Genomic DNA, 25,687 nt, shown 5'->3' with positions numbered 1-25,687 from the left:
AAATCTTTAAACAAAATAAAAGGAAACACAGAACAATAACTGTAAACATTGATGACAGAGATAATTCCTGAGTGGGTGATTGCTTCAAGTCAACTCCATATGGTTATAATCCCAATTTTTGAGTATGAAAAACATATGAATAGGCAGTGGGCAAAAGAAATGCGAATCAATGAGAAAATTCCCAAATTCACCCTAAAATGTGAAATAGCAAACATGTATATCACTTACTTATAATAGTCAGGAAGGTGGAAGTTTGTCTCCCCAGTGATGGTAAGACTGGGTGTGAAAAGACAGGCTTTTAGGCGCACTGTCCATGGGTGTGAAAAGTGGAGCGACAACTTGGGGTTCTATTTCTGATGCCTTTTGATATTTAAAATCAGTAAAACTTTGAAGAAATGATTTCACCAGTTGCAGTATGTCTTACTGGAATCATTACATTTGTAGTAAGAATTAAATGATGACATAGCTGGAATTTCTAGATTGTCCTTAATGCCCTTCATTCTCAGTGTGCTAATATTCTTACATTTAATTGAATACGCATACGAATATTTTGGAAGACTACACCAGACAATGTTAAGCAGAGTTACTCTGGAGAGAACAAATACAAAGTTGAGAGGGAGAGCAAGACATTTAGAGGGCTTACTTCTTTTATTCATAAAATGCTTTTCCTACAATATTGGTCATATTCTTTTCCTCTCCCCAATGTTTCCCTAGTCACCTGACTTCATGTTCTCAGTCTCTCCCTGTACCCCTCCTCTCAGAAAACACAAACAAAACTCAAAAACCAAATCAAAACAAACAAAAACCCGGAAGGATGGGAAAATGCCCAAACAACAAACCCACAACAAAACAATACTAACATAAAACAAATCTATACAGTCCATTTTGTGTTAGTCTAATATTTGTGAGGATGGGGCCTGCTCTGGAATATTGTTAATATACCCTGTGATCCTCCCTTGGATAAAACTGATTTTCCCTTTCTAGGCAGGTCTACATCGCAGATAGCTTCATGGTTAGGGGTGGGACTTTACCACTTCCTCTTCTCTGTGCACATCAGATGCCATCACAGTCTCTGTGAGCGCATATGGGTATCAGCTGTGTGTTGTCTGGAATACTCTGTTTCTTTGGAGTCATCCACCAACCTGGGCTCTTACAGTCTTATCTCCTCCATGGGCCTTGAGGGGAAGGAAGCCTTTGATTGGAACAGTCCCCTTACGGCTGAGTATGCCCCAAGTTTCTCATTCTTTGTATACTGTAGGGGATTTATTCTTGATTATGCCTAAACAAAATTTTTACCACAAACATATAGCATGTGTATGTTCTAGGTTTTGTTGTTACTTTGTGTTTTGCCACATGGCCAGGCCACCCTGGAACTCAGGATTCTCCTGATTCAGCCTCCTTGATGGTGGGAATATGAAGTGGGTGAGACACATGTATAGTTTTAATATGCTGATTTAGTTACTGAGACTCACACTAAGAATCAGGAGCCTCTACCCTTTGAACCTGTTACTCCTTCCTTTTTTTTTTATCCTTCTTTTTTCTAGAGAACTCTCTATATGCCATTGGTACAAAATAGCCAGAGCTCCCTTTGCATAGCCTTGGAGGTGATTCCACAAACCAGGCAGGTGCCACTTAACGGAGTCCTGCTGTTTCTTTACTTCTAGAAACCCACTGTTCTTGTAAGACAAGCTACGATCGGAACAGTGGTGAGAGTTCCCTGAAAGTATTATGCACTTGTGTGTGCCAGCGGGGGCCTTCTCAGAACGTTCACTGGCATATCTTTAGATACCAGAGTGAGCTAAGCAGTGTCCTCAAAAGGTACCCTTGTCCTTGGAACCTGTGTGTGTAGCTTTGTTTGAAAAAAAAAAAAAGGTTTGGGGAGATTAACATGTGAAGTGAAGATGGATAAAGAGATCATCTTGGATCCTAAAGGTACATCCGAAGGCCCATGACAAGTGTATAACAGAAGTTAAGCAGACAGGGACTGCCTGTGCTGATGGAGGCAGCGGTTGAAGTGATACCGCCAGAGGTAAAGGAAGCTGGTATCCACGAGAAGCTAGACGAGGCATGGAACAGGTTCCCGTGGCCTCTTGAGCAAGTTTGAAAGCACACTGTGCCTTAACCCCTAGCTCCAGAACTGAGAAAGGACAAATCTTTATTGTTTTAAGTTACCAAGTCTGATGTTATTTGCTATGGCGTCACTAGAAAAAGATGTATACATAGTTTTCTCTCTGGAAGACTGGACTCTGAAAATAAATTTTTCAAATGCCTATTGACTCTTACTGTATTGTAACCCACCACACACACGCACACATACAGAGGGAGAGAAAGAACCTTTAATGCGGTTATATGAAGTACGGCCATGCTTCTCAAGACTAAAACTTCAGATTGCTCTACTCTGGTCCTGATGACTATCTGGTCTTACAAAAGTCTTACAAACTGCCTATCAAAACACAAAGCTTCCTAAAAGGTCAAACCTTCTCAGGTCAGGCCTGTAATATTTCACAGTGCCTTTTATACAACTGGATCTGAGAAAGAATGAGAAATCAGAGAAAGAGAGTTTCATTAACTCCAAACACTGCCTCTAAGTACTAGACAAATTTCACAGAAGAGCTTACAAAGCTCCCAAAGGTATCATATCATCAGAAAAAATAAATCAGAGCCAAGCATATCCTAGCCTAAAGGTTAGACATTTCAGGGGATGCTTTTCTGAACATGGCCATCATAGTCTCACCAGACTACTTCCATCAAGAGAAAGAACTCACCTTTTCCTCATTTTACTGTGATTACTGGTCCAAAATGCACCAAAATGTACACTGTGGGCTGCCAGAAGCTTTACTGAAAAGTGCTTATGGCATAGTGTTGGAGAAGAGTTCTCCCTGCGAGAGCTGGCAAGTGATTCCCCCCAAAGGCCTTGAGAGTTGGCAGTAGCATAGAGAAATTTCAAAGATGAGAAGCTGGCATTAAAACTTGTACACTCAGAAATTGGCATCTCCAGGGCAGGGGTTGGGCCTATGGGGAGCAGAGTCATTATACGAGACAGCCGGACTGTTGAGCAAGCTCCAAATGCCAACTTTGCTTCTTTTTTATTGGATACTACAGTCATTGCTTACGGCATCATGCTTCCTGTGCCCTGACCTAGGACTCTGCATATAGTCTCAGCAGAGAGAGGTGGGCAACAATAAGACTACAGTCAGGGGATTGCTCTATAGGCATGGAGTCACAACAAGGATACACGATTACACAGGCAGACACCCAGGATGCGGTTAGCAGGCTGTAATGTGAATACTCAATGTCGGTTTATTAGGTTTATTAATCAAGAGCTCCTCAGTCACTGACAATGCTTGGTTTCACACCTCCATGCTTGCCTTCCATGACCCGCTAGTGCCAGTTTAAAGTCTAAGCAGGCCTGCCATCAGACAGACCTGTGACCTCACATCTTTAACTGCATTGCTTCAGCTTCATGAATCTTTTATGTTAATTCACAGGGAAGGCATCTTATTTTGCTTATTTCCCTCACTTTATTTCCAGCTACAATTGATACAGGCAGTATGAAAGCACTTACAGGACATTGGGACCATAGTTTCTTTTGGTTTGTTTTGGCTCTTGAGACAGGGTTTCTCTACGTAGTCTTGGCTGTCCTGAAACTCATTCTGCAGACGAGGCTAGTATCAGACTCAGAGACACACCTGCCCCTGCCTTCCCAGTGCTGGGCTTAAAGGTGTGCACCACCATGGCCAGGCAAGGCGCCACAGTTTCTTAATTTCACAGAAATCTACAGCAGAGGAAATATAACAGTAGGCCAGTTAATAGTATTTCTACAATGTCACATATACCACTTTTGATCACTTTGAAAGGTCATCCTTCATTATTGCTTGGTGTGACATAAATGTTGTAGCAAGAGGCTAGTGACCTTGACTTTTCACGTGGCCTCTGGTATAAAGTCTGGCTTTGATGTGTCTAAACAAGCATAAATATAGAACTCATGATGAGGTCAATTAGGACTATAAAATCTTCTGGGAGGAAGCTGTCTAGAGCTTTGCAGCTTAAGAGATTTAAAAGCAGACCGATCAAAGCATGTGTCACTGAAAATCCCACTGGTTGTCATAAGAGAAGGTGTAAAATTGCAAACCCATTCAGTTGTGTCCACTACTGTGTCCATAATGACTTGGAAGAGGCAGGGATGACAAAAATGAAAGGTGAGTTACCAAGGGTCACGGTAGGATTAATTACAGGTCATATGCCTCTGATACTGAAATTTCCTTTTGAACAGCAAAGACTGTTTGGGGCTGCCTATTATTGATATTATTATTTGCTAGATAGCTATGGTAACAGCTTTTATTTGAGTGCCTAGTTTCCTGACCATAGGCGACTACGTAATATGTCTATCCTAAACAGTCATTAAGATAGTGAGGATGAGTCATAAGCAAGATGAACACATGCCAAAAGATTTCATGCTACACGGAAAGTCTATGCTTCCATTGCATTTGCAAACCAAACTTGGGGCAGGGAAAGAGCAGCACAGTTACACAAAACTGCATGCTATCAATTCTCACATCTGAGTAAATACAATGCTAGTACGAGGAGAATAAATAAGGAAAGGACTAGAAATGCCTACATGTCCAGCGAGATACAAGGGAAAGACTAGCATGGGGGGCCTTTATCTGACAATGAGTGGGGTGAGCTTAGGGTCGCTTATGCAGGGAACATTCTGGGATGATCGTCATTGTAACTTTACACCATATACGGCCTTCAACTCTCAGCATGTCTCCCATAACACATCTTCCAGAATGCATTCCTTTTCAAATCGATGCTGTGCCCATTTTAAATGGGCCACCCTGTATATGCTAAGTGAGCTTTTTCCAGTAAGGAACTGTGTTGATGTAAATCGACGTTGGCAAGAGCGTCATCAGAGCCTGCTGGGAGTGACAGGCATGTTCCAGCCAATTCTGGACAGTGTGTCGAAATATGCCTCCCAGGCTACAAGAACAAATGCACAAAAGCATGCCCACATCTTCACGGGAGTGACGTGCTGAGCAGCAAAGCCTGGCTCTGTTACTACATAACACATACTGGGAGCATTTCTTGAGGCAAGCCAAGGAATCAATCATAGCCAGAGCTACATAATCCCTACAGGTTAAAAGGTGCCAGGGCTCACCCTTTCCATTAGGGAGGGGGAAGGTTTGTACAAGTTACTTTGTGGAGCTTTTCCTGAGACACAGAGGAATCTACGCCCTAACAGCCAACCAGCTAATATAACCCACATCCCACACCCGTATGCGGGCAGTACAAACCAATCATTCCGATTCCAAAGAGAAAGCTATCTCCTATGCATTTCATGGAATTTCTTTTGTTTATGAGTACAATAACAAAGGCATTTAAATGTAGGTTGAGATGTGGTATAGACATGCTGTTCTATCTTCTGAAAACATTTACATCGGTACATCAAATCTATTTATTTAGTAGCAAAAGCAGTATCGTTAGTCTAATTACATATATAAAAATGAATGTGGCAAGTACAACATATATGCCACACCAATGTGTGTGTGTGTGTGTGTGTGAGAGAGAGAGAGAGAGAGAGAGAGAGAGAGAGTTCCTCACTATGTAGCTTTATACTCTCAAGAAAAAGGATTGTGTTTGGCTCAGGAAAAAAAAAATCTTTAATGTTTGCAAATTTACCCTGTGGCCACACATCTGGAAACTGGCAGTTTCCAAGTGACTTTCCTGCACCTTCTGTTGCATAACTCTCTCTCTAGCATAAATATATAGCAGAGAAGAAGGAGAGACATGGCCTTACCACATAAAAAGGCTGACCACACATTCTGCTACTCATGGCTAGCCATCCCAAGTCCGATCCCCCCTCACTGCCTGAAATGAACGAAAACAAACAGAGCCAAGATACTGACTACCACAACAGAAAGACTTGTTCCTTCAGTGCACACACCATACTTGTCATTACAGGGAATCCCAGGCTGCCGCCGAAAGCCTCTGTGAATCCCAGAGACTTACTGCACACTCCTGCAGGGCTTCTGAGGCCCCCACCCAACATCGGTGCTCTTCTGTATCCCCAGTGTCTCTTCTCACTGTTTCTTGTACTTCCTTGCTCTAACACTGTTGGCTGCCCAGTAAAGACCCCAGTTTAGAGGGCTAGAGAGATAGCTCAGCTGTGAGGAGCTCTTGCCTAAGACTTGACTTCAGTTCGCAGGACCCAAATCAGAGGGTGCTTATGCAAGTAAATGCAGCTCCAGGGGTCTCCAACACCTCTGGTCTCCATGGGAATTTATACTTACAAGCACTCACCAATGAGTGTATACACACACATGCACACGCACACACTCACACACACACTCAAACACCACAAATAATTAAAAAAATAAAAACAATTAAAAAAAAAAAACAAAAACCAGAATCATTGGTGTGTGCTTTCAGCACTCTGCTGTAGTAGCTTTTTTTTCCCATTCACAGTTTTGTCCTTCTGTCAAGGAAAGAAAAATAGATGGTGTTCACATTTCTCTGCAGTTTATCTCTCCTTTATCCTAAAATATCCTTTAAACTCACATTATCAGCCTATTGCATTTAGGTTCAAGAGTTTCACAGAAATTCCCGGGCCCTCCTCTCTCATTCCAAAGGGATTTGGCACTCTCTCCAATGCGAACCTGACAAAATTTAATTGTGACTTCTTCTCACAGCCTCCCTTGATGTCCCTTTCCAGGATCCCGCCCACAATCGTTGTCTGTGACCTCATTTTGATAACTGTATGCAGTCTCACCGTTACCAACAGCTGACACCAAAATCACTTTAAGGGTATTTCCACACATGTTCATTGTGGCTCATTCTCTCTAGTGATCTGACTCTAAGAGTTTTTCAAATCCATCAAATGCTCGAATAGGTTGAATTTACAGGTTCATATTGACCCTTACCAGCCCTCTGTCTTTTCTTCAGGAGGCTTAGAATAAATTTGGATGGGAGTCATCATAAGTGCTTCTTTACAAACTCTACAACTCAGATTTGACTACAGCATCTCATTTCAATAAAATGTCATTGATTTATGTTTTGTTTTTCACTTTTCAGAGAGCATCTTTCTATGTAACCTAGCCTAGGCTATAACTCATTATGTGGCCCAGGCTGGTCTTGATTGATAATTTTCCTGCTTCTATCTCCTGAGTGATAACATTGTAAATGTATACCAACAAGTAGGTTCTATATCAAATGCTTTCCCAACCTCATTAACTTGGAAGGGAAAATAAGTGTTTGAGGTCTAGAGAGAAGTGAGACAATATGAAATGATCGGTCATCTCAGGAAAAGAATCTTGTGGCATTACCATTAGGTCATCCACTAGTGCCATTGGCCACCAAGGTCCTCCTGGCCTCAGAGCCATGCTCAATGCTTGGTATTCACTTCAGCTGGTATCAATATATATATTGGTTTTTGTTCTACTCACTGGCTACTTTTTTTCATGGGTTCTTTAGGTGTGTTTCTGTGATTTTTCTGATTTCTAATGTGTAAAGTACCCAACTGTCATCAGTCTTTCTTCCTACTCATACATATTCCAATCATATTCCAGTCTCACAATTTCTAAAAGTTCTGCATTTGAATGATTTACAGATGGTGTGTCCAAATGTCCTACTGTGACAATGTTTGCTATACACTTCGGACTCCTATGGCCAATTATCTACGTGATCTCTTCTTGTGTCCAAAAGTCATTCCAAATACAACACATATTTAAAACTGATCTCTTGGACCATGTCCTCTACCATGTGCCTTCTCATAGCTTCCAAGCTCCATGAATGTCAACTATGGCTTGACTGTCATTTGGTCCTCATACATACAGTCATTCTTAATTCTCACTTTTCTGACTAAATTAGCCAGAAAAATCTGTTGTCTTTCCTTTCAAATTGCAGACAAAATTTTGAGCACTTCTCCCTCAACTACTCCAGTCCACATAACCATGACTCCATGTTATCTGGATTATTCTAACAGTCTATTAAAGGGTCTTGGTTTTTCTTCTCTTTCTCTGCACTTATATTTTCTACACAAGGACAAGACTGATTATTCCAAAACTTACGATATATTTCATTTTCCCCGAAGCAGACACTCCCACTCCTAACCCCTTCACCTTGACATATCACAGTCATCACCTAGGAAATCCCAAGTCCTAATACAGCCTCAAAATACTATGTGATCTGACTCATCTCTATGGCTCTGACCCCATTTTCATAACTCTATTCCTCCCTCAAATATGCCAATCACATCCTCCCTCAGGGACTTTACATGTTCTTTCTTCTGCCTCAAATATTATTCTCCTATATAATCATGTCTTCAGATCGCTTCTCAAATGTCAGTGTGTAGAAAGTCTTCCTAAAACATCTTATATAAAATTCTTCATGCACTTATCCTAACTCATGTTTCTGATTGCATTTGGCTCTTTGGCCCACTGGAATGCTTATGTGTGTGCTGTCTTTACCATTAGAGTATATACTCCATGGGGCCAAGGATCAGTCTCTTGTTGAAGCTCTAACCCTAGAAGAGTAACAGCTATGTGGCAGACACTTGACAATTATGTCTTGATGATGTGAAAGGTTCTTAATTTTCATTATGATGAGCTAGGCTTGAAACAGAGAGTTGGCTTCGGAGCAAGCAAGCATTCTGTGTACATTCTGTCAGAAGTGCAAAGTGTTTTGCAATCAATAAACTTGAAAATTAGCAAAAAAAAATTAATGTCACTGTTTTCACAAAGAATGTCTATGTCCAATGCAACGGGACACACATGCAATCAGTGGCATTAACACATCTCACTTAGATGGAAATGCAATTGAGTGTTTTAGTATTTCAGAGGGATTGTTTTGGAAGCAGTTACAGGGCACTAGCTCGTTGAAAGATGGTTTAGATTGGTTTAATTGGACTGAGTGTCGCATTCAAACCCACAGACAGTATTGAATACACACACTTGTGGCTTAGCAAGCTTAGTGTGGGGTAATAACTCAGAATGTCACTCCGTTTTATGTAGAGTGAAGCTTTAAGAAGATAAAATCGATCATGTTTCATTTAAGCCCATAAATCCCTCATGGCGAGGGGGTGGGGGGAGCATGTAAGAGGGAAAGAAGGTGAGGGAGAAAGGGAAATGCCAACTGCTCTTATAATCTAGTTCCAGCTTACAGCACAGCTCAGCAACCTCACCTAAATGCCAAGGAACCCATGTGCCTATTTATACATAGCACTCCCTCAGGGAGAGGGCCTCACATACCACTTTCTCTTCACATACTTCAGTTCTCACCCAGCCGAGATCCACTAAGCTTTACATCTGGCCCCTTCAAATGCCTTTCTAGGCCCCACTCTTTTCTTTGTAAAACATGATCAAACTAATCTGATTAGTTTGCCATAAATATGAAGTTAGATCAGGTCAGGCAAACCTGTTCACAACTTCCTCTTCCTACCCCATTCTCTTCATGAAATCTCAAGAAAGTCCTACAAGCGTGTCCTGCCAACTCCCACCACTCTTTCAATTTAGTCCTGTGTTCTACCATTTTACACCATTTTTGAGTAATCATAATAGGCACTCTACCAGATCAGGATTCTTGACAGCAAAGACTATGAGCCAACAGCATCTCAAATGACAATGTGCATAGAACAAAAATGGCGCAGGAGTGGAATTTAACCTCTAATATTCAACAGACTCAACACATACTCAGTATGTCATCACTAATATTTTTACATTATTTTTAGTAGCACTTTAATCTTTTTAAACCGCTTTATATTGTAAATGTCCCATTTGAACTTTAAAATAATTCTATGAAACACTCGAGAATTAGAAAAAGTTCTATTTACAGGCAAAATTAATTGTTTTCTGTGGGGTTTAAATGAGACCCCTAAAATTTCACAGTGATCTATCAGCAGCAGTCTGTATTATAGAGTTTTGGACCACTTTCTGGATAACTAGGCCTTAGTAAGTACTCCTGATATACTGGTGAGTGAGGTAAACTGGTTCCTTCCTCTACAAAGCTTCTCTGTGGGCTAGTCATTCTGACTGAGAGCAATTTGCATCCCTGTGAACAACTGGCAATGTTTGGAGACATTTTGGATTTTCATAGCACTGTGATCTGAACCTCCTACTAGACATAGAGAGGCCCTAAGACAGTGCGTTCTCTTGGCTTGATTATCAGCAGTGTCTACATTAACCACACTTAAGACTGGTTTCCAGAATGAAAAATAGTGAAAGATCCGTAGGCCAGACCACTAGTCATCCACAAAGAGACGTCTGGAATTACAGGTAAGACTTGAATACTAGGCTGAGATGTGTGAACTTCATTCTATAGATCAGATGGGCAAGCTATGGCCAGTGTCCCAAATTCAGAGTCATTTAAAGATGGACGGTATATATGACTATTTGGTGCTGCAATGGCAGAGAAAAGGTATTACCACAGAAACATTATCGGTCATATAGCCTAAAGCAATGGTTCTCAACCTGTGGGTCAAATATCCTGCATACCAGATATTTTCATTAGGATTCACAACAGTAGCAAAATTGCAGTTATGAAGTAGCAACGAAATCACTTTATAGCAGGGGTCACCACAACATGACGAATTTTATTAAAGGGTCTCATCATTGGGAAAGTAGAGAACCCATGGTCCTAAGGTCTCATTTGGTGCTTCACAGAAGAAAGTTTGCTCAGCCTTCCTATAGTTTGGTGCACAGCGAGTGCAGAGCTTTAGTATAATTCATGAGAACAGATAAGCAGGACATCATAAAGGGAAGCAGCTAAAGTCACTAAGATGACCAACAGTAGAAGATGAATCATCCAAATGTCAAGCTACATAGTGAAATAGTGACAATGGGAAGCAACAGGAAGTGCTGCTATATGCAATGGCCTTGGTGGAGAGAGACCAAAGTGGAAGTCAATGGTGAGCTTAACTGTTTTTTTGTTGTTGTTGTTGTTTGTTTTTTTTTTGGTTTTTTTTTTTTTGAAAGCATCAAGCTTGCTTTTTCAAACAGAAATCTTAAGACAAGAGTAGATCTTCAAAGAGGAAATGCCCAGAGGAATCATCTGGGATTGGAATGAGGGCCGTGAAGTTTACGAATCACATTTTGTTAAATTACGGTGAAAGTTTACTGGGTCAGAGGTTAGATGTTTATGGTATGGAATGCGTAACTAAATACAGTCAAAGAGCATTGGGGACATTCTGATTTTACTGGCTGGAGATGAAGCTAACAGAGGTTGGAAACAGAGCTCTGGAGGAAAACCTTGAAGTGTTAAATGAGATGGCTTTACAAAGGATGCATGGTACAGAGACCAGGGTTTGGTAATCCGTTGCCTTGCCTTGGCATAGTAATGATAGATTTTAAATATCAAGGTGACACTTTTTTTTTTCTAATTTACTTAAAATCGCATAGTTGCTCATTTAAGCAAGCAAACAAACAACAGCCCATAAGTTGAGTGCTGGGTAATGTCTCTTCTTGATCTTGGATAGCTGGCAACCTGCTGAGTCTCCTCGCAGCTTTGACTGTCTTCACTCCAGTGTGTAACACTGTCCTCACTGTGAAAGGGAAATAGGTAATGAACTAGATGTTCCCCTACAACAACCTTTTTAAAAAGATGGCTCTGGCTGCCTCTGTAGATCTTAATACTTGGCATTGGGGACCACACTTTAACCTAAGTGTATGTGTAAGGATACTTCAGAGGTATGACCAAGAGTTGTAAAGGATCCCATTCGCAGGGGAATATTCTGTTGTTGCCAGCAAGAATTTTTTTAACGTTCTTTTTTAATGAGGAGCCACAATCATTTTCATATTTTCTTGGCCATGAAAATTATGTAGCTGCAGCAAGCAAGTGAATACTATGTTCTAGAAATAAGGCCTCTACAAAATTATAGAGTAGTAGAAAATGTTTATTCCACCTCATCTGGTTTGCTTGGGGGTCCTTACCTTTAAAGGACATCGCAGTGTGCTTTTGTCTGTAAAATGGGGAAGCTGCTTTTAGCATAACACTTGGCATAGAATTGATCTATACTTCTCATCATCTGTTCAAACCCTAGGCTAAAAATTAATCAATAGAGAACTGAAAAGTAGTTTCAGTGCTTTAGTTAAGGACCCAGATTCACCCAGTTTAATCTCAGTGTGTTTGCTTGCAATGAAGTGGTTAAGTCCTGGAGAGACCCTGCCAAACTTCTCTACTTATACTGAAAATATAGTGGTCTGAGGACCACTAGATTTCTACCTTAATTGGACTTCAGTCAGACAAAGATAGGTTTAGGCATAGCTGATGTGGATTATTGGATTTTAAAATGGAGAATTAAATAATAGGAAGGTTATTTCCTTTCCAAATCCTTTTCAGTTATTCTTGTTCTCTTAAGGAGAAAGATTCAACTGATTTTTCATATGTCTCTATTACTTACTAAATGCCACTTTGAATAAAGAACAGACCTCAGACTCTGAGTCTTTTTATTGTCTATGTAAAGACAAATCTGTTTTGTTTTACATAATGCATTTTCAGTTATTCCAATGCATGATATATTGTTTATTTCTAGTTTACAGCAATGATGTAAAAACTTCATTTTCAAACACAAGGACTTTAAGGTAATCATGTAAATCTGCTAAGATATTTAAATGCAAATATAGATTAATCTTAAACCATGATGATGAAATAGTACTGGTCAGCACCATCAGCACCATTGTCATTGTTATTAATAAGGGGGTTTATTAAAGTAAGCTAGGCTCCTCTCAGAAAAGAGTGATACATGCCCGCCTTGTGCGTCATCAGGCTCTAATTTATATATGTTTTAGTTATTACAACTCATAAAGCGTAGGCTGTTCTATTTGTCACTCACTCAACAGAAGGCCATAAAAAAAAAAAAAACAACACTGAGTAGAGTAAGACAAAGTAAAACAAATATTGTAAACAAAAGGAGGTTAAAAAGTAGAAATGATATACTATATGACCTATTAGTCAGAAAGGAACTGGCTTTAGGTCAAATACATACGCTTACCCCTATAAACATAAATATAAAATAAGGCATTTATGGAAATGAAAAAAGTGCCTTGCTAATAATTATATAAAGAGAAAGCTAGTTTCCTCTAATAATAGCTATTTTGATCCCAGGGCTAGCTCATGAAGACAATAGAAAGGAAATCTGTTTGTTTAAAATTAATATATGTTGAGCAATGCGCAAAATATTTATATTAAAATCATATTCCCATGAATATAAAAATCTCTTTAAAATATATTCCATTATTTAATTTTAGTTATCATGAAATATGCTTTAGAAGTGGGCTCAGTAGCTGCCAGTTCAAATGTCTCCAAATTGTCATCCTAAAAAAAGGAACTATGGAGGCTGTTTTTTCAAATTCCTCCTCAAAATCTTGGCATGTCTTTTATACGCTTAGGTTTTGGTGTATAATTTCACTGGTATGAATTTTGAGAGATAAGGATTAGTCATCATCAGAGCTTAACCAGCTAGTTATTAAGTAATTTTCCAAGATTCATAAATATATTTAGGTAGGGTTATTTTTTTTTTCAAGAATATGACAGGCAAAAATTCTTCTCAAAAGGTAAAGTCAGTATTAACATGCACACACTTGACCAATTATTATGACACTGTCATTTGTCGATTAGTTCTTATTTACTGAAGTCAAACTATGCAGTTATCAGTATGTATAAACTGGAAATACGTGCACACTCTTCGTGACAAAGCCCATATGAATAATTAACCATTGAGAATGAAACTTTTTTTCCACCTTGGAAATCCAATAGAATATCACCAGGCCTTCCAGGGTTGGAGAGCATAAATCCCTTTGGCTACTCAGTATAAGAGGTACACCAACAGCCTGTCTGATCTTCAACTGATTAAACCACAAATGGCTACAGGCCATATGCACGGGGCACCTATTCTCCACAATGGATGTAAAGACTGCTGCATGCTGAGGCCCAGCCTTTTTAGGAACCATCCAGCTACATAGTCAGTACTCAACAGGCCTAACAGTGGGCAAATAAAAAGAGAAACGTTAACCACACCATGTCTGGGAGTTCAAGTGAACCCTCAGCAGGTGCAAGAAGGGACTATTGTCCAGTCTACATTTGCTCATGAAAACCCAAGTTTCTGCCATTAGCTCAAATCTGTTTACCTTCTTCCTTCTCACTAAAGCTTACATTTTACATACATTAAACCAATTAACCACAGTCTTATAAAAAAAAAACTATTTTAAAGAAAAACAATAATATTTGTTTCTGGACTGAAAGATATTTTTCACTTTAAAAACAAAAAAACATTTTATGTCAAAGGATGTTCTGTCATAGCAGAATTTTGCAGTAGGGCAGGCTGACAGAAAGGATTGTTTTGAAGTACAATGGGCCTTGGTCTTCCTATCTGGCCACTCAGTCACAGGCAGCCAGACTGTGAGTCAGGCCAGATCTGGTTACCAAGCAGTTTGCTACTCTGTTGCTTAGTAACTTGAGTCTGTGGACCATCCTTCCCTTTTCAAGAACCAGGAAACCAGGGAACCAGGGAACCAAACCTTAATAGATTTCTGACTTGATCTCTGTACTTAGACCTTAAGCTGTTTGTGCCTTTGCCTCTGACTCACTCAAAATAAAATCATTCTGATTGGTTTTGTGTTTGGCACTGTTGAAAAACCACTGTGAATCAGAATGCCCTCCTTGGATACTGGAGCCTCCTTCTCTATGCATATTTATCAGAAATAAAGGATACAGACCACATATATAACAAATAAAGTCAGATCCCTTTATGTTAACTCAGTGCCATTCTGTAAAAATCTTTCTTTCTGTGATAGTCTCAGTACACACACAGGGGAAGGAAATAAACAGGAATGTTTCTTTTTGACAGTCTAAAGAGGGGTGATATCAAAAGAAATAACAAATGGAGGAGAGGCAGGAAGACCTGGATTCAAACTGTTAAACCCACCCCTCATTTCACTGCTGTGTGGCTGAATCGCTGTGGCTTTGTGATAATTTCTATGCTTCAGCATTTAATGTGGATGCCACAGCATGACTGTGGAAGTTCTAGAACCTTTACAGGGATCAAATTCAGGATACAAGGCTTGTATAGAGCCAGCTGGCCCTGGGACTTGGATTTTGATATTTTAAACTGTAGTTTGTGATCAATATGTAGATTAAGTGGTTTTTTAAATTTTTTTTTACCTTGTAAATATCAAATATCTTTGAACCATATGACTTTTGAATTAGAGAGCCTATAATGCAAGAGGCTGAATGACTAAGGTCAAATATCCAGTGGCCAGAAAGCCTGGAAATACTTGGATTCTACCATACTGACCAGCCATGGCTTTAAAAACACGATTTCCTCTTCAAAAGCAAAACTCCTTTAAAAACAAAAAACAAAAACAAAAACAGAGTTCTACTTCCCTGATGATTGATTAGCTCTTTCGTGAAGCAGTTACTATAAGAAAACAAACAAATAAACAAACAACAACAAAAATGAGTAGCTTCTTGTCTAAGGAAAAATATGTTGGCATTCATCTAGTTAGCTAAAGTCCCAGGAAACTAGACTTTTTATTTGCAAAGAATAAATAAAGAATAGTAATAATAAAACCTACAATTTGCATTATTTAAATGACCTTTGAAATGCAACTTTTTTTTTTTTTTTTAATTTCTTCTTATCCATTCAACCTTTGTTTCTGCGTTTTCAAGACCATACTTTCATTTGAAAGCACATTCACCACTGGCAGCAACAGTTTTACCAGGTAAAAATAGGTTTCTTATCTTCATTAAGATAAATGTCAGTGGTCACAGGAAGTACACAGGAGTCGTAAGAGCCGGGCCCATACTCCCTTATTTTCTTCCCCAGTAAATAGCTGTCATAGTTTGATTTTTGTAATTTAGCAAATATTCCGGGTCACAATGTGTTCCAGGAGAGAAGTGTGCTCCTTAAGTCTTCTGGCTTTAATGAGTGCTAATAACGGCTTTCATGTTCACTTCAAAAGCTAAAGACACTTTCAACCTAAAGACACTATGAAAGCACATGGCCACAGCTGACGTCTGGGCTGTCTGCCTCTTCAAACAGTGTTTAATATGCGCCCTCAGAGATTCCCCCTAGACACTCCCAGTAGACTCACTCTTCACCACATGCTCTCACTTGAGCTCCTCTCTGCAAGGAGAGCAACAGCGATGCTTGTGTCTGGATACCTTGGGTTGGGGAGGGGGGTTGGAAGGGAGAGGAGTGAAAGAGAGGAGAGGAGGAGAGCAGAGAGCAAGACTGAAAGATAAATACAAGAGGTAGAACAAGAAAGAGTCCAGATTCCTCAAATATACTCACTAAGTAGCATCTTTCAAAAACCTACTTAGGTGTATTTCCTCCATAGTTTAAAAGGAAGTAACATCATAGGGGATAATTTTTTTCCTCTCTTACGACTTGAATAAATTTCATAGAATATCTCTTGCTCAAAACGCAAATTCAGTTGCTGAAGAAAGAAGGACTGAGGAGTGAGCAGTCACTTTTAATCATGAGTAATTGTAGATCTAGTTAAGAAAATATGTAAATTATTAAATACAGCTATGTCGGCTAACTCCTTAAAAAGCTTTAAGTGTTTCACAAAATCCTTTGAAAGAGGCATGTTGATTTTTCGAAGCTTAATCCTAAAAAAAAAAAAAAAAAAAAAAAGTTTTATTATTTAAAGATGTCATATTTCTACAGCTGACTGTATTTTAATGAAAGGCTCATATGCATACTTGGCACTTATGGAGGTAAGGTGTTTACTCTATTGTCACTGCTCTGCATTTTGAATGTAATATTTCCCTCAGCATGGAGCACACTGAATGGAATCAGTGGGATTTTCTCATCTGGTCCTCAATTGTAAAGGAAAATATCCATAAGATTCTTTGTCTTAGAAAAACTTGATTTGGCCTTTAACATATATAAATTTTTAAAAATAGCATTGAGAGCTCCAGACCTACAAGGGACTCTGGGTTTGGTCCCTGGCACCAAAAAGTAGGGGGACCTTACGCAAATAGTGATAAAATGATGACAGTTTAAAAATTGGAGTGGTGAATCTTTATATACCTGCATACAAAAAAATGTTGTAACTTAAAATGGGCATCACTACTATTACGTTCATCTCAACAGAATGAGAAACGAGCAGGGCATAGTCGCACATACCCCTAACCCCGACAGTGAGGGGGCTAGAAGAGGAAAGACTGAGTTGTAAGCCAAACTGGGCTGTGTAATGAGTTCTAAGCCAAACTTGGTTACAAAACAAAACAAAACATAGCACAGAATGTGAAAAAAAAAAAAGAGCAAATGTTTTGTGATTTACTCATCACTAGACACTGACTTTTGAGATCCTCAGTACAGAAATCAGCAGATTTTTTTTTTCTTCATAACTCTTCTTGGCCCTAACACATGGGAAATGTGCTAAAAGTGAGTGAAAAAAAAAATGAAAATAGTTCTCTGACTCGTTACTCTGAAATAAAGTGAGACTGAAAGTTTAGTTTTTCTTTAGCATGAATTCCATAGTCTTGGAATTCCTGATGTGTCATAGGGAACTTCCTACTTAGATGAAATCAGAATCCTAGGTACGGTCATGGAGTAGCAATGTGTTACATCTTAAGCACAATCCATGAAACAGTACTGACAAGCATAGGGGTGGGAAGGTTCTACCCCTCTCATGGGTTAGACGATATTACCAGGAACCACTGCGAGAGCGGCAGAAGTAAAATGTGCTATTGACGTCAGAAGAGGATATTATTCCTGGCCGGGAAGCTCTCAGAGAGCAAAGACTTGAGAGATGCGTGAGAGCAGATGGGCAAGAGAGAGGCAGCAACAGTCAGCAATACCGCTCTTTACTGTCTTCTCGCCCATGGTTAAAAACAAAACAAAACAAAACAAAAATGAACAAACAAAAAGAAAAAGCCCACTCACCCCTTTGGGCTCATGGAATCATAAAACAAATTTAATCCAATCTATTCCACAAACAAGTGACAAGTTGACCATCTAGAAATGTAAACACCATCCTAAATATGCATGCCCACCAGAGCTATGAGTAGGATTGAGTACATGAAAAATAAAAATATTAGTGACGATGATTTACACATAGACGTGCTAGAGAAGACCAGAACTCTGGGAACTATTTCGGGGAAATTGTGTAACCGGGAAATGGAAGTATATGTTAACCCCCACAGCTGTTAAATTCAGAGCCACAGCTTCAGCAATCTGGTTTCTGACAGCTTAGCTGCTCTCTTTAGGCCTCATAGTACCTGGGCCTTGGGTCAGTTGCACAAACTGCACTTTAAACGGACCAGGAGAAGCAAATGAAGTTCCAAAAATGAAGAAATGCATGGTAAATACAAAACACAAGTGGGTGAAAACTGAGCCAAAGAGAAGACCTTTTCAAAAAGCATGACTAGACTAAAATGCTGACCAGTGTCTCTAGTTATGTGATATTTATTGAGTATTCACCATTGTCCAGTTATGATGTGAAGCATGGATGTATCAAGATGAGTGGAATAGGACCCTGGCTCTTCGGTGGGTTAATCCAAAGCTCTTGCCTTAAGATGTATATAAGGCTAAATAAATAAATAAATAAATAAATAAATAAATAAATAAATGAATAAATAAATAAATAAATAAATGTGCATGCTGAGGGCATCCAACACTGATGGATGACAGGAATATAGAAGGCTTAACTTACGGTCAAGGTCTTTTCACTCAACATAACTAACAAACAGAAGTATGTTTTGGTGTGATCCTTACTTCAGAGGTTCACAAAGGCCAAAGTCTAATAATCTTAAAAATTCAACTATGGTGTAGAGAGTGAACCAAGTCATCAAAAACATTCTCTAACCGGGGCTGTTCACCAGATCTGTCTTACTTTGTTCCTTGGAGCAGAGCTGAGCCGTGTGCCCCAGCCTCGTTTTAAATTAGATGTGGTGCCGGACTGAGTTCTAGAGGCGAACAAGCCCTAGTGATCTGTGCTTCTAGACTTGCCTCTTAAGCACTGTCCCCACCATCTCTCACGCTATTTCTCTTCACTCAGCATTGGCTGTCAACCTTGAGAATCCTGCTTTGAACGACAGAACCACAAGATGGTGAGATCCCATGCCCCTCAAGCGCTCAAAAGCAAGCTTTCTTCCACAAACACAAAAATGTCAACCTGCTGAGATTGGGAAGCTGTTTTATACACAACAAGCTCTATAACAGAAACAGATGCCTTCCACATTACTTTTTAAAACTACAGTGTAAATTTCTTAAAACCAAGATATAACTCTTGTTCAACTTCCCAACCATTACAGGTAAGATATAAACATTCAAGCTAAGCGCATTTTGTTTACACCTGCATTAAGTTCAAAGGATAACATTCCGGAGCAGGATCATACAAAGCATGCATGTAAGTAGCTGATGATTTAAGAAGTAGGAGATGTGAATATAGTTGGATACCGATTGTGTTTGTGTGGGTGCGTGCAGACTTCAAATTATACCTTTCAAATGCCGTAGAGTATGCATAAGCACATTGTGTTCATAAATAAAATTATGAATGAAAAATTGAAAAAAAAAATAATGCCTTGTGCTTAGTGCAAAGCCTGAAGCACAGAGGACATGGTTGACGGAAGGTACCTGTGGCATGAATGAAAGCGCTCCCTGAAACAAAATGAAAACACAGAGATGCTGTTTCCAACTCCTCTGAGATGGTTTCAGTTCCTGAGGGAAACCCTTTTCTCCCGAGTTAATTAAGGATCCGTTGCACGCATATCTTTTCCATTTCCATGGCCTTCTTAATGCCACCTGACCTGGCTGAGACTGGATAGGCCAGAGAGAAATTCTAGTGGAAAGCATGTGCTTGGAGCTTTTCCAGACAGCACTAGAAAAGGAAGTGCCACGGATTTCAGAAGAAAGCCTGTTTTCATGAGATTTCCTGCCTTCCTTATACTCAACATGTCCAAATAGCTCAGATAACCTTCAGCTGAACTCCAGGCTGTTTCACATCAACTGAAATCAAGTGGTGGTTGAAGCCTGCCCTGTCAGCAATACGTCTTAGGGGGATATAATAATAAGGTGGACAGATTCCTTGTGACCTGAAGCCAGCTTGCCTGCCTGGCCCTCAGTGCCTGGTCTTGAGCCAACCCCCTCCTTCCAAGCATCACCCAGTATTTGTCCTTCCTCTTCTGACCGTTGTTGACAAATTTTTCAACATCTTCCTCGGAGGAACTTATCATTCTCCAGACTCAATTTTTTTTTTTTTTTTAAATTAACACTGAAAAATTCAGCTTTTGCCTTATTCCTCCTATGGCCACTATCTGCAATGGAAGGTAGAGACTTTGCCATTTAGTTAAAAATCTACAAGACAATAGGAGCACTTCTTCAGTCAGACATTTAGCTATTCAAAATTAACATTTCGGGGTTGGACGTGTCTTTGAATGTGACATGCCTTTTATTTGTGCTGTCACTGACTTTCATCGTTATATTAACGTATCGCTGGGTGTCACTCAGATCTGGGTTCCTACTTCTTACTGTTTCCCTCCTTGAGTCTTTTTTTTTTTTCCTGTTTTGTTTTGTTTTTTCCTCTCAGACACTGGCTTTCTTGAGAAAACTCTATAAAAATAATTCAGTTTCCCATCTCATATCCATGCTTACTCTTTGTTATGTTTGCTTCATCATACTTTGGATTCACTTTATCAAAATGTAGAGGCAGTGTATGTATAGCACCTAGGAGTGGCTAAAGTTAACTAATCCCACATCACGGACTTCGGATCAGGCACCTGCTGATACAAGCAAGACTTAAATTTTTCTATTATTAGGCAGAAACTCCAAGGAAGCCGCTTGATGGCTTTAGTTAAAATATTTGATATTTTCAAGAGCAAGAAAATATTGAAAGTCCTCCAGAAAAAAAAAGATACACGGAAGCAAATGCATAAAATAATCTCACCCATTATACTGATGATAAAATATTCCTAAGGAAAATATAAATACAAAACATTCGAAGCATCCAAATTGAAAGAATACAGTCAGAGTATGAAGTAGTGCCTGTCACTTCCTGCGGGCTTCCTAACCCCTTTCCTCTTCTTTGAAAATGCATGATGAAAATGATAAACACAGTGGAGTAGGAAGCAGTTTTACGGGACACATCTTTGCCACTATTGTGAGCATCCCCGTTCAAACGGATATCACTCAGGAGACAGCTAATCCTGATGACCCTCCCCTCCGTTCTGGTCCTCTCTGGCAAGCCAGTTAGGAGAATCTGGAAGGAATATTAACTAGCTTCAGAATTCAAAGAAACGCCACCACTCAGGTATGGGAGTAAACCTACATTCTTTTTTGACATCTGGAATCCGATTTTCTTGTAGGAACTTGTAATAGCGACTGAGCTCTGAGAACCACCCACCTCAACCACTCCTGTTACCCATCACCAGGATCGCTGCCCTGACTTAGGCATTGGTGGAACATACTATGAAGGTAGGTTACTTGTGATAAATCACTGGAGCGGAATGATGATCTTCCTCCCCACCCCCAGAGCCGCAGGAGGAGCAAAAATCACTGAAGCGGTATGGCTAACATTTCAGGGTGCAGACCTTACCACGTATGTGCCACGGTGAAGCGCCGCTGCTTGGGGATGTTGCTACTCAGAAGCATCCTGCGCAGGAGCCTGGGGGAATTCCTGGGAGAAATCACCGGGGAGAGCTTGGGGGAAACGGATTTCCTCGCTGTCTTGGACTTTTCGTGCTGCAACAGGTTTTCCCGCAAGGATTTCACAAGATCCTCGTTGAGCCATGGGTTTGGAACATGCGGATTATCCACTTCAGGGACTGTTAGGGTGTCCGGGCTTGCCGTCTGCTGAGCCATTTTCCTGGTCAACTTTGTACAGTTGGCTAGAATCCAGGGCAACGTGGTTGCCTGGCCTGTTTCCAGTGAGTCCCTTGATCCGAGTCTGGGGAACGTCCAGGGAAACAGGTCGGATCCAGCTGCTGTTAGTTCATTCCGCCCCTGCCTCAGTCTCTCGGCGCAGGCTGCTGGGTGCCGACCAGGCGAGCACACTCCCCCGCCGCAGCCTGTCCGACGTCACCCTCCTCCCCCAGCCCCAGCCAAAGATCACTTGACGAGCTCCGGAGGCTCGGGAACATGGAGGGAAGCCACCGCGCTAGCTCGGCTTTTGTCAGCCCTGCAGAGCAGCCTGTTAAACTATTGGAACTAATGCGGCGCAGCTGCTCCAGTGACTTCTGCTTATGTACATAAAAAGTCCTGGGGGGAGGGCTTAACCATCGGATGCCTGCTACTCTGTTTGGCCAGCCTTTCCATTTGCTTATTCCTGAATGCAGAGGAAAGAAAAACTTGGAACTTGACCTTCCTCTCCGGCAGGGGCTATTTATCTCCCTATGGTCTACATTCATAAAAGAAAATGGCTAGAGCTTTGGCTTTGGTTTTCTTTCTTTTTTTTTTTTTTTAATAAGGGAAGAATAAACAGCCACTAGCTAGACAAGGCGAAATGTTTCCTGGCTTCTAAAGTCAATCTGATGTATCCTATGAGACAAATCACAAGACAATAACACAGACCACCCCTCCAGATACAAAACCAGGGTTTCAAAAACGCTACACAGGAAGGACGCGATGGGTGACTGTTGGGTTTTACAGCCTTGTTAATTATGGTTCTTTCAAAGCACCAAGCAACACTAGTTAGACCTGCAAATGTTGTTTGTAATCTCTTTGTAGTAAAACTGGCCTCCTCGTCCAAAGGACCGGTTGTTTTCATAGGAATAGTTAAAAAAAATATTTTTAAGGTTTCAGTTATTATATATGTTATATATATATATAAATAAAATTGATGTATTCAGCCACAAGAGGGTAAAATAAATTAAGCTTTTTATAATTTCTCATATTGCCTTTGAAAAAGAGATTTTAATTTGTGAAAAATCTAGCTTCAAAAAACATCTAAAGAAGGTTTAAAATAAAGAGAAGTATTTTCTTACCGAAAAGTACTAAAAGAAAAAGAAGCAAATGTTAAAACAAGTAAGTGAGCAATAAAACCTGTTTTGTTGCACTTTGTGGATCCTGGAATGGTGGGGAAAAACGAAAACAAAAACAAGAGGCTGAAGACACTGGCACAGGGTGTCTCCAAGCAGTCTGGTCACTGTTGGGGGATCTCAGATTATTTTGCTCTTGTAAAACAAAACAAAAACAACAACAAAACAAACAAACAAACAAACAAACAAAAAAAAACACCTCTTTGAGGAGCTACAAAATGTACCCAGTCAAAAACTGGAGGCTGAAATAATTAGAGACAATGATTCTCCAATTAGGGGGGACTCTGAGACTGTCTGGAGTGGAGAGGTTCTACAGTCACTGTTAATCTTGGGTGTCCCTATACTTCTCCCCACCCCCTGCTGCACGGTCAAATTTAAGTCTTTGCCTTTCCAGTGTTATAGGCATGGAAGTGATTCTCTAAAGTTCTGTTCACCAAAACCTAAGATCTGCTGCTTGACCCGTCTCTCCTGATGGTATGTACCTAGCAATTCCTTGGGACACACATGCCATGGTTGAATTTGAAGACTTCATTCGAAGATTGAAATCTGAAAAAGTAAGATGTGATTGTTTTTATCCCTAAAGAACTTTTATCAATACAAAAAGTTGTAAAAGACATCATTCTTTGGTGAAATAGAAGACATGCATCTATGTACATTAATTCTACATACAAATGCTGCAGATGGCTATAATAATAATCATTCTGAACGTGTAGGTATACACACACATATATGTATGTATATACATACATGTTTATATAAAGTAAGCTGAGAACCTTCATTAGGAGTTATATCAAATGGCCATATAGCTGTATAATGCTTACCCTCATGGAATTTATTTTAATTTTAATTTAAATAAAAAGCTTTAAAAATACACCAGAATAATGCAGAAAGCCATCCAATCAGGTACAGAAAAAGAGGATGAGATTCATGGACACATGTGATGAAGAATAGCTTAAAGACACAACAGTGTGAAGTTCAACAATATAAAACCTACCATGGCCCATGGCCCAGTAAATGGTCCTATACCCATGCACACACCGGGAAATAAGGAATAGCTTGACACTGTTCCTGTCCTCGGGGAGTTTATAGTCTCAGGACAGATAGCACAGGCAACACATGTGACAGCAAAAGGGCTAAACGAAAAACATAGGGCAGGAGATATTTAAAGCCTAGTTCCAAGTAAACAGATTGGTGCCCAGTGACCAGATACAGATCTATTACCAGCAATCAAATGGGCTCCGTTGGGAACTCATTAAAACACCTAGATTCTAGCTCTTGCTTTCAGTGACCCAGAATGAGGCTGTTAAGCAAAGGAAATTATGCAAACTGTGGTCTTCTCCTAAAAGGTGCTCTAAGCCCATGCTCATAGGGACAGGGCTCACTGCTGATTATTACAACTAAGCTAAACTAGAAGACCAATCGTCTACTCAAACCTCACCAGGCCTTGTGACTAGATATGACTAGATATGGACCAAGCCTGGTGAAGGCGTTCAGCCAATCTCCTACCGCCCAGAGATGGGAAAGGAGGAATGGTTTGGGTTTTGTGCAGATGCAGGATTGAGGATCTCTTCAAAGGCCCCTCGTTGATTGTTGTGATTAGTTCCAAGTCCTAGTTACTGGTACAAATGATGTATTGTACACTGCTTTCTAGAAATAAAAGTTTAATTTTGTTTTGAGAATTCTCTGCTACCCCCTTGGAACCCCCCTCTGTGTGGTGAAATCTTGAAACTTGAAAATTGCTGCCTTAAGAAAAGCAAATTTTTAAGTGCTGAAGAGAACTGGAAGTGGGTAATATCTGGATAAAATGGTGATGTTCTTTATAACAATACCAGGGTCAAAGGATGGCCTTCAAACAAAAGCACTCAGCAGCCTACCTTTTAGAAGATATCTCTTAAAAATTAGCTCTAAGGAGCTTGTCTGAAAATACTGTACTTGCTGTAAGTGACAGCCAAATAAGGCCTTAGGTTTCAACAAGTGGAAAGGTGTAATGCTTGGATAAGAGCGCCACCATCCATGCTAGGAACATCAGATAGTACCTAGCTTTCTTAGACACCTCTTGGTGAATTTCCAAAAAATATTATATAGACATATATACATATATGCGCATAAATACATACTGTATATATAGAACATCTGAGGTCCTTTCCAAATAACTCCAAAATACGTTTATTTATTAATTATGTTTAAGCCGTGAAACAAGGAAGACAAGGTTTGTGAAGTTTCTGGGATAAATTAAATATGCCTGTCTATATGTATTCAGGTGAGTGCTGGGTTTCCCACAATTGAAGGGAAACAATGATGTGGCTCATTCAAAAGAATGGACAAATTAAAATGATTTATACTTGACTAAATAGCATTGTTTGCTTCTCCCAGGTTTGTTTTAATTAGGTAAATACGCATTGAATCGAGGCTGCCTTCCAATTGCCCATGGGATGCACTCAATGGAAATGGCCAGAATGGGTGAGGCAGCAATGCTACATAATAACACCATTATGAGGGTGTAGGCTCTGTTTGGAATGGGAAAGCCTGATCTGAACCCCAGCTGACTTCTTTGTTTTCTGTATTACTTTGGTGGCTTATTCCCTTCTTTGTGAAATGGTGTAGTGATCATGTTTACGTAACGCCTGCGTAAAAATGCAGCAAGGAGCCTGGGGAGATGGCCTGGTTGGTTAAGCGCTGGCCATACAAGCATGAGGGCCTATGTTCAGATATC

General features: G+C 40.0%; 1 protein-coding gene across 1 annotated transcript in view; it reads right to left on the bottom strand.

Moving 5' to 3' along the window:
- Window positions 1-21,935, bottom strand: part of Pde4d (phosphodiesterase 4D) — a 678,798-nt gene extending 656,863 nt beyond the window's left edge. The window contains exon 1 of the mRNA XM_055603448.1: window positions 21,534-21,935. Coding sequence (XP_055459423.1) covers window positions 21,534-21,799 — 266 coding nt within the window. The 5' untranslated portion in view covers window positions 21,800-21,935. The remainder of the gene's footprint in view (window positions 1-21,533) is intronic.
- Window positions 21,936-25,687: the final 3,752 nt, after the last annotated feature.

The sequence above is a fragment of the Psammomys obesus genome, unplaced genomic scaffold (assembly GCF_907164565.1).
Source record: "Psammomys obesus unplaced genomic scaffold, mPsaObe1.curated_primary_1811, whole genome shotgun sequence".
In the NCBI taxonomy this organism is placed as follows: Eukaryota; Metazoa; Chordata; class Mammalia; order Rodentia; family Muridae; genus Psammomys; species Psammomys obesus.
Note: the sequence above shows the minus strand (reverse complement) of the source record. Positions and strands in the feature narration are given on the sequence as shown.